Source organism: Solanum lycopersicum, chromosome 11 (genome assembly GCF_036512215.1).
Source record: "Solanum lycopersicum chromosome 11, SLM_r2.1".
NCBI lineage: Eukaryota > Viridiplantae > Streptophyta > Magnoliopsida > Solanales > Solanaceae > Solanum > Solanum lycopersicum.
In genome coordinates, this window is record NC_090810.1 from 20,827,558 (window position 1) to 20,837,531 (window position 9,974).

Sequence of the window (9,974 nt, forward strand, 5' to 3'; positions counted from 1 at the left end):
GGCGTATTTTGCAGTCCACGCCTGTTCTGCACAGGACTTGTTTGATGCCGCTTGGCCGTGAACGTGTTGTGTACGCAGACTCATTTTCCCCTTGACATCTAACTTGGCTTTAAAAATCGGACCTGACATTTCGAAAAGCACTTATAGTGACATATCATTAGTCCCTTAATATGTCATTAGGCTTGATAAGTGAGGTTAACGTCACGAAAACCTCGCAACGGGGCTTAGTTATTTGACAAGTGTTTGACCATCATAGAACGTATAGCTCAACACTTTGCGGCAGACTAATGAACTTCACGTGCCATGTTACTTCCGGTACATATATTTCAACACTTAGTTATTTTTCCCCTTCCAAGGATGCAAGCAGCACGCGAGCCTCTCATTTGAAAAGTTAGAAATGATTGGATTTGATTCTGGGGGAGGGGGAGTGTGGAAAGGACGAATCGGAGCGACAAAGGGCTGAATCTCAGTGGATCGTGGCAGCAAGGCCACTCTGCCACTTAATAAACCCCGTCGTGTATTTAAGTCGTCTACAAAAGATTCTACCCACCGCTCAATGGAAATTATACTTCAAGGCGGTCACCGCGACGCTTCCGTCGTAGCGACTTAGCCAATGATTCGTTCCCTTGGGGGACATAGGACCCTACTGCGGTTCGGCAAGCGGACGGCGGGATCATGCGTCGCTTCTAGCCTGGATTCTGACTTAGAGGTGTTCAGTCATAATCCCTCACACGGTAGCTTCGTACCACTGGATTTTCAACCAAGCGCGATGGCCAATTGTGTGAATCAACGGTTCCTCTCATACTTTATTGAATTACTATTGCGACACTGTCATTAGTAGGGTAAAACTCACATGTCTCACGACGATCTAAACCCAGCTCACGTTCCCTATTGGTGAGTGAACAATCCAACACTTGGTGAATTCTGCTTCACAATGATAGGAAGAGCCGACATCAAAGGATCAAAAAGCAATGTCGCTATTCACGCTTTGCTGCCACAAGACAGTTATCCCAGTGGTAACTTTTCAAACACTTCTAGCTTTGAATTCCGAAGGTCTAAAGGATCGTTAGGCCATGCTTTCATGGTTCGTATTCGTAATGGAAATCAGAATCAAACGAGATTTTACCCTTCTTTACCACACGAGATTTCTGTTCTTGTTGAGCTCATCTTAGGACACCTGCGTTATCTTTTAAAAGATGTGCCGCCCAATCAAAACTCCCCACCTGACAATGTCTTCCTCCTGAATTGGCCCGCGAAGCGAGCCTTTGGTCCAAAAAGAGGGGCAGTGCCCCACTTCCAATTCACGGAATAAGTAAAGTAACGTTAAAAGTAGTGGTATTTCACTTTCGCCTTTCGACTCCCACTTATATTACACCTCTCAAGTCATTTGATAAAGTCAGACTAGAGTCAAGCTCAACAGGGTCTTCTTTCCCCGCTGATTCTGCCAAGCCTGTTTCCTTGGCTGTGGTTTCGCTGGATAGTAGACAGGGACAGTGGGAATCTCGTTAATCCATTCATGCACGTCACTAATTAGATTACGAGGCATTTGGATACCTTAAGAGAGTCATAGTTACTCCCGCCGTTTACCCGCGCTTGGTTGAATTTCTTCACTTTGACATTCAGAGCACTGTGCAGAAATCACATTGCGTAAACATCCGTTGGGACCATTGCAATGCTTTGTTTAAATTAAACAGTTCGATTCCCCTTGTCCGTACCAGTTCTGAGTTGGTTGTTCGACGCCCGAGGAAGGCCCTTGAAGGAACCGCTCCCAGTCCTTCCCCCGTCCGGCACGCGGCGACACGCTCTCACCATGGGAGCAGCTCGAGCAGTCCACCGACAACCGACGGGTTCGGGACTTGGACCCCGGTGCACATCCCTCAGAGGCAATCCTTTTCCCAAAGTTACGGATCAATTTTGCCAACTTCCCTTGCCTACATTGTTCCATCGACCAGAGGTTGTTCACCTTGGAGACCTGATGCGGTTATGAGTACGACCGGGCATGGACGACATTCGGTCCTCCGGATTTTCAAGGGTCGCCGGGAGAGCACCGGACACCACGCGATATGCTGTGCTCTTCGAGCCGCTGGACCCTGCCTCAGTCTGAGCCGATTCCAGGGTGGGCAGGCTATTAAACAGAAAAGATAACTCTTCCGAGGCTCCCGCCGACATCTCCGGACAGGCCCCTATCCATACATGGCCTTACGTGCGCTGTGCATGTGGCGCCTAGAGTTAGCCGTAACAGGAGCTCAAGAACTCGCCACTCACCTAAAGTACTGCCGTTTCCACTCCAAACGCCATTATAAACCGATCTTGAGAAGTTCCCTCGGTGGCGCCCGGTCGCCCCGCAAACGTTGCTGGCATGTTTTTGTAAGCGCCCAAAGGCATAGCACGGACGAGCCATGCACGTCGTCAAGCGCCCACGCAGCACGCCTATTAAGCCCACAGGACGCCCGTGACGTCCACCTTGTAATGCCTCGGTTGCCCCACTGACGTCATCGTCATGTGTTTGCAAGCGCCCAGCGGCGTAGCACGGATGAGCCATGCATGCAATCAAGCGCCCACGCAACACGCCTACTAAGCCCACATGACGCCCTTGATGTCTACCTGCTTTCGCCTCAGCTGCCCCGCAGACGTCGCTAGCATGTTTTTGTTGACGCCCAACGGCGTAGCACAGACAAACCATTCATGCCGTCAAGCGCCCGCGCAACACACTTACTAAGCCCACAGGACGCCCATGACGTCCGCCTGCCACCGCCTCAAATGCCCCGCAGATGTCGCGGGCTTGTTTTTGTAAACGCCGAACGACGTAGCACGGACGGGCCATGCATTCCATCAAGCGCCCACGCAGCGCGCCTACTAAGCCCACAGGACACCCTTGACGTTCGCCATCCTTCGCCTCAGCCGCCCCGCAAACATCGCTTGCACATTTTTGTAGACGCCCAACGGCGTAGCATGGACGAGCCATGCATTGCATCAAGCGCCCACGCAGCACGCCTACTAAGCCCACAGGACGCCCTTGACGTCCGCCTGCCTTTGCCTTACTCGACCCGTCGACATCGCCGACGTGTTTTTGTAAATGCCCAACAGCGTACCACGAACAAGCCATGCATGCCATCAAGCGCCCACGCAGCATGCCTACTAAGCCCAAAAGACGCCTATGTCGTCTGCATGCCTGCTCCTCAGTCTGCCTCCAACACCTCTACCCCCCTTATATATGCTTAAAAATGTTTTACCCATGTGACAGGAGTAGACATGGATTTTCCATAGAATCATAATGGAAACGTACAACCCAAATATGCACGTTCAAAGGTACAAACACACATTAGCTTTCATAAATGACTTCAATATATATATATATATATATAAAATATTTTTCAACATTTTTTTTAATTTTTTTTTAAATTCCGCAAAGTTAGTAATAAATTATTTTAAAATAGGGAAAATATCAGAAAAAATATGAAATCAACTCCGAAAATTCACAAATAAATATGGGAACCTTAAAATAAAAAATTTAATAAATTTTAATTTTTAAAAAGAGACGTAAAAAATAAAAAAGCTTAAAAACAAATTATAAAATAATGATCAAAAGTCAGAAAAATATAGAAATGCTCGAAAACAATTATAAACATGTCAAATTAATGATAAAATATATATTTGCACAAATAAAAGATGTTTCAATATCGTACGAACTGTAAAAGTAATAAAAATGATGCGAAAGAGCCACGTTTGGTGGAAACGTTAGAGAATAGATAATGAAAAGTAGATGAATATGTTTGTTATGCATGGAGGTTGTTTCAAAATCCTTTGATTTATGTACGGCATGAACATTCGCATCTATCATCTAGAACTCGAACAATGTCGAGCAAGCCAAGACCGATGCGGGCAGGCAACGGCTGACCGTTGTGTGAAGGCACGTCCGATGACGGCCGACCGTTCGTGCTTTCCAATGGCTATGATGCCTCAAGGCGGTGATGTCATGCCACGCCTGACGTTGTTCGACCGTGTGTATTGTCCAAAGGTTGTGATGTCATGCCACGCTTGACGTCGTTTAACCATTTGTGCTGTCCAAAGGCGGTGATGGCATGTCACACCCGACAACGGCCAACCGTCTATGCTGTCCAAGGGCGATGATGGCATGCCACGCCCGACGCCGTCTTACCGTCTGTGCTGCGCAAGGGCAAAGATGGCATGCCACGCTCGACGTCGCCCGACCATGTCAGCTAGTCCAAAGGCGATGATGGCATGCGACGCTCGATGTCGTCTGATCGTGTCAGCTAGTCCAAAGGCCATGATGGCATGCCACGCCCGACATCGTCCGCTCGTGTGTGCTGCCCAAAGGAGGTGATGTCATACCACTCCTGACGTCTTTCGACCGTGTGTGCTTCCCAAAGGCAAGATGGCATGCCACGACCGACGTCGTTCGATCGTGTGTGCTGCCCAAAGGCGATGATGGAATGCCACGCCCGACGTCGTTCGACCGTGTGAGCCATTAAAGGGCTATGATGGCATGCCACGCCTGACTTCGTTCGACCATGTGTGGTGTCCAAGGGCCATGACGACATACCACGCCCGACGTCGTTCGATCGTGTGTGCTGCCCAAAGGCGATAATGGCATGCCACGCCCAATGACGTTCCACCGTGTTTGATGTCCAAAGGTGGTGATGTCATGCCACGCCCGACGTCGTTCGATCGTGCGTGCCGTCCAATGGCCGTGATGTCATGCTAGGCCCGACGTCGTTCGACCGTGTGTGCTGTCCAAGGGCGGTGATGTCATGCCACGCCCAACGTCGTCCAACCGTGCATGATGTCCTAGGGCGGTGATGTCATGCCATGCCCGACGTCGTTCGACCGTTTGTGTTGCCCAAAGTCAATAATGGCATGCCACGCCAGACGTCGTTCGACCGTGTGTGCTGCCCAAAGGCGATAATGGAACGCTCGACGTCGTTCGACCGTGTGTGCTGTCCAAAGGCGGTGATGGCATGTCACGCCCGACGTCGTTCGATCATTTATGCTGCCTAAAGGCGATAATGGCATGCCACGCCAGACGTCATTCGACCGTGTGTGCTGCCCAAAGGCGATAATGGAATGCTCGACGTCGTTCAACCGTGTGTGCTGTCCAAAGGCGGTGATGGCATGTCACGCCCAACGTCGTTCGACCGTGTGTGCTGTCCAAAGGCAGTGATGTCATGCCACGCCCAACGTCGTTCAACTGTGTGTGCTGCCCAAAGGCTATGATGGCATGCCACGCCCGACGACGTTCGACCTTGTGTGCTGTCCAAAGGCGATGATGACATGTCACGCCTGACGTCGTTCGATCATGTTTGTCGTCCATGGGCTATTATGGCATGCCCTGCCACACGTCGTTCGATCGTGTGTGCTGCCCAAAGGCGATGATGGCACGCCACTCCCGACATCGTTTGACCGTGTGTGCTAACCAAAGGTGGTGATGTCATTCCACGCCCGACGTAGTCCGACCGTGTGTGCTGCCCAAGGGCGGTGAGGTCATGCCATGCCCGACGTCGTCCTACTGTGTGTATTGTCCAAGGGCGGTGATGGCATGCCACGCCCGACGTCATCCGAGCGTGTGTGATGTCCAAGGGCGGTGATGGCATGCCACGCTCGACGTCGTCTGACCGTCTATGCTGCCCAATGGCGATGATAGCATGCCACGCCTGATGTCGTTCTTCCGTGTGTGCTGTACAACGGCCTTGATGGCATGCCACGCTCTACGTCGTTCGACCGTGTTTCCCGTCCAAGAGCGATGATGGCATGCCACACCGAAGCCGTCCGAATGTGTCAGCTAGTCCAAAGGCGATGATGGCATGCCACGCCTGACGTCGTTCAACCTTGTTAGCTGTTCAAGGGCTATGATGGATGCCACGCCTGACTTCGTTCGACCGTGTATGGTGTCCAAGGGCCATGACGGCATACCACGCCCGACGTCATTCGATCGTGTGTGCTTCCCAAAGGCGATGATGGCATTCCACACCCGACGAAGTTCGACCGTATTTGCCGTCCATGGGCTATGATGGCATGCCATGCCGACGTCATTCGACCGTATGTGCTGCCGAAAGGCGATGACGGCATGCCACGCCTGACGTCGTTCGACTGTGTGTGCTGCCCAAATGCGGTGATGTCATGCCATGCCCGATGTCGTCCGACCATGCGTGCTATCCAAGAGCGGCGATGTCATGTCATGCCCGACGTTGCCGACCGTGTGTGTTGTCCAAAGGTGGTGATGTCATGCCACGCCCGATGTCATCTGACCGTGCATGCAGTTCAAGGGCGATGATGTTATGCCATGCCATGCGTCGTTCGACCGTGTGTGCTGTCCAAAGGTGGTGATGTCATGCCACGCCCGACGTAGTCCGACCATGCGTGCAGTCCAAGAGCGGTGATCTCATACCACGCCCGACGTCGTCCTACCATGTATGTTGTCCAAGGGCGGTGATGGCATGCCACGCCCGACGTCATCCAGCCATGTGTGCTATCCAAGGGCGGTGATGGCATGCCACGCCCGACGTCGTCGGACCGTCTGTGCTGTCTAAAGGAGATGATAGCATGTCACGCCCGACGTCGTCCTTTCTTGTGTGTTGTCCTTAGCCGTTGATGGCATGCCGCACTCTATATCGTTCGACCGTGTTTCCCGCCCAAGGGTGATGATGGGATGCCACGCCCGACGCCGTTCGACTGTGTCAGCTAGTCCAAAGGCGATGATGGTATGCCAAGCCTTACATCATTCAACCTTGTTTGCCATTCAAGGGCTATGATGGCATGCCACGCCCAAATTCGTTCGACCGTGTGTGATGTCTAAAGGCGGTGATGGCATGCCACGCCCGACGTCGTCCGACCGTCTGTGCTGCCCAAAGGCGATGAAAGCATGCCACGCCCGACGTCGTTCTTCCGTGTGTGCTGTCCCAAGGCGCTGATGGCATGACACGCTCTACATCGTTCATTCGTGTTTCCCGTCCAAAAGGGATGATGGCATGCCACGCCCGATGCCGTCCGACTGTGTCAGCTAGTCCAAAGGCGATGATGGCATGCCATGCCTTACATCGTTCAACCTTGTTTGTCGTTCAAGGGCTATGATGGCATGCCACGCCCGACTTCGTACGACCGTGTGTGGTCTCCAAGGGCCATGATGGCATGCCACGCCTGACGTCGTTCGACCGTGTGTGCTGCCCAAAGGCGATTATGGCATGCCACGCACAACCTCATTCGACCGTGTCTGCTGTCCAAAGAAGGTGATGTCATGCCATGCCTTACGTCGTTCAACCTTGTTTGCCGTCCAAGGGCGATGATGGCATGCCACGCCTGACGTCGTCCGACCAATTTTGCTGCCCAAAGGTGATGATGGCATGTCACGCTCGACGTCGTTCGACCGTGTGTGCTTTCCAAAGGCGGTGATAGCATGTCGCGCCCGACGTCGTTAGACCGTGTGCGCTGTCCAAAGGAGGTGATGTCATGCCACGACTGATGTCTTTCGACCGTGTGTGCTGCCCAAAGGCGACGCTGGCATGCCACGCCCGACGTCGTTCGACCGTGTCTGCTGCCCAAAGGTGCTGTTGGCATGCCACGCCCGACGTCGTTCGACCGTTTGGGCTTCCCAAAGGTGATGATGACATGCCTTGCCCGACATAGTTCGACCGTGTGTGCTGCACAAAGGCGATAATGGAATGCGACGCTCGACGTCGTTCGACCGTGTGTGCTGTACAGAGGCGGTGATGTCATGTCACGCCTGACGTATCCGACCGTGTGTGCTACCCAATGGCGGGTATTTCATGCCATGCCCGACATCGTCCGACCGTGTGCTGTCCTATGGCGGTGATGTCATGCCACGCCCGACGTTGCCGATTGTTTGTGCTGTCCAAGGGCGGTGATGTCATGCCACGCCCGACGTCGTTCGACCGTGTATGCTGTCCAAGGGCGGTGATGTCATGCCACGCTCGACGTCGTTCTTCTGTGTGTGCTATCCCAAGGCATTGATGGCATGCCACGCTCTACGTCGTTAACCATGTTTCCCGTCCAAGAGCGATGATGGCATGCCACGCTCGACGCCGTCTGAGTGTGTCAACTAGTCCAAAGGCGATGATGGCATGCCACGCCTCACATCGTTCAACATTGTTGGCCATTCAAGGGCTATGATGGCATGCCACGCCCGACTTCGTTCGACCGTGTGTGGTGTCCAAGGTCCATGATGGCATGCCACGCCCGACGTCGTTCGATCGTATGTGCTGCCCAAAGGCGATGATGGCATTCCACGCCCGACATCGTTCGACCGTGTTTGCCATCCATGGGCTATGATGGTATGCCACGCCCGACGTCATTCGACCGTGTGTGCTGCCCAAAGGCGATGAAGGCATGGCACGCACAACGTCGTTCGATCGTGTGTGCTGTCCAAAGGAGTTGATGTCATGCCACGCCCGACGTAGTCCGACCGTGTGTTCTGCCCAAGGGCGGTGATGTCATGACATGCCCGATGTCGTCCGACCATGCGTGCTGTGCAAGAGCCGCGATGTCATGCCACGCCTGACGTCGTCCTACCGTGTATGTTGTTCAAGAGCGAAGATGTCACGCCACGCCCGACGTCATCTGACCATGTGTGCTGTACAAGGGCGGTGATGGCATGCCACGCCCGACGTCATCCTTTCTTGTGTGCTGTCCTTAGGCGTTGATGTCATGCCACACTCTACGTCGTTCAACCGTGTTTCCCGTCCAAGGGCGATGATGGCATGCCAGGCCCGACGCCGTCTGACTGTGTCATCTAGTCCAAAGGCGATGATGGCATGCCACGCCTGAAATCATTCAACCTTGTTTGTCATTCTAGGGCTATGATGGCATTCCACGCCCGAATTCCTTCGATCGTGTGTGCTGTCTAAAGCCGGTGATATGATGTCACGCCCGACATCATTGGACCGTGTGTGCTGCCCAAAAGCGGTGATATCATACCACGCCCGACGTCTTTCGACCCTGTGTGTTTCCCAAAGGTAAGATGGCATGCCACGCCCGACGTCTATTGACCGTGTGTGCTGTCCAAAGGCGGTGATGGCATGTCACGCCTGACGTTGTTTGACCGTGTTTGCCGTCCATGGCTATTACGGCATGCCCCGCCCGACGTTGTTCGATCGTGTGTGCTGCCCAAAGGCGATGATGGCATGCCACGCCCGACATCGTTCGACCGTGTGTGGTGCCCAAAGGCCATGATGGCATGCCACTCCCAACGTCGTTCGACCGTGTGTGCTGCCCAAAGGCGATGATGGCATTCCACGCCCGACGTCGTTCGACCGAGTTTGCCATCCATGGGCTATGATGGTATGCCACGCCCAACGTCATTCGACCGTGTGTGCTGCCCAAAGGTGATGATGGCATGCCACGCACGAGGTCGTTCGACCGTGTGTGCTGTCCAATGGAGGTGATGTCATGCCACGCCCGACGTAGTCCGACTGTGTATTCTGCCCAAGGGCGGTGATGTCATGCCATGCCCAATGTAGTCCGACCATGAGTGTTGTCCAAGAGCGGTGATGTCATGCCACGCCTAACGTCATTCAACCGTGCGTGCAGTCCAAGGGCGGTGATGTCATGCCACGCCCGACGTCGTTCGACCGTGTGTGCAGCCCAAACGCGATGATGGCATGCCACGCCCAAAGTCGTTTAACCGTGTTTGCCGTCCAAGGGAGATGATGGCATGCCAATCTCGATGCCGTCCAACTGTGTGAGCTAGTCCAAAAGTGATGATAGAATGCCTGCCCGACGTTGTTCGACCGTTTGTGCTGCCCAAAGGCGATGATGGCTTGCCACACCTGACATTGTTCGACCGTGTGTGCTGCCCAAAGGCGATTATGGCATGCTACACCCGATGTTGCCGATCGTGTGTGCTGTCCAAGGGCGGTGATAACATGCCACGCCTGACGTACCCGACCGTGTGTGCTCTCCAAGGGCGGTAATGTCACGCCACGCCCGACGTAGCCGAGCGT

The 9,974-nt window shown here is 53.5% G+C and overlaps 1 protein-coding gene and 1 pseudogene across 1 annotated transcript; both read left to right on the forward strand.

Moving 5' to 3' along the window:
• Positions 1–934: 934 nt before the first annotated feature.
• Positions 935–1,405, forward strand: LOC138339592 (uncharacterized; annotated as a pseudogene).
• Positions 1,406–1,530: 125 nt separating this feature from the next.
• Positions 1,531–2,145, forward strand: LOC138339299 (uncharacterized; the record flags this gene model as incomplete). The annotated part of the gene is made up of 1 exon (XM_069290891.1): positions 1,531–2,145. A coding segment is annotated over one exon (615 nt), but the record flags the coding sequence as incomplete, so codon positions are not given.
• Between the last annotated feature and the right edge of the window lie 7,829 nt (positions 2,146–9,974).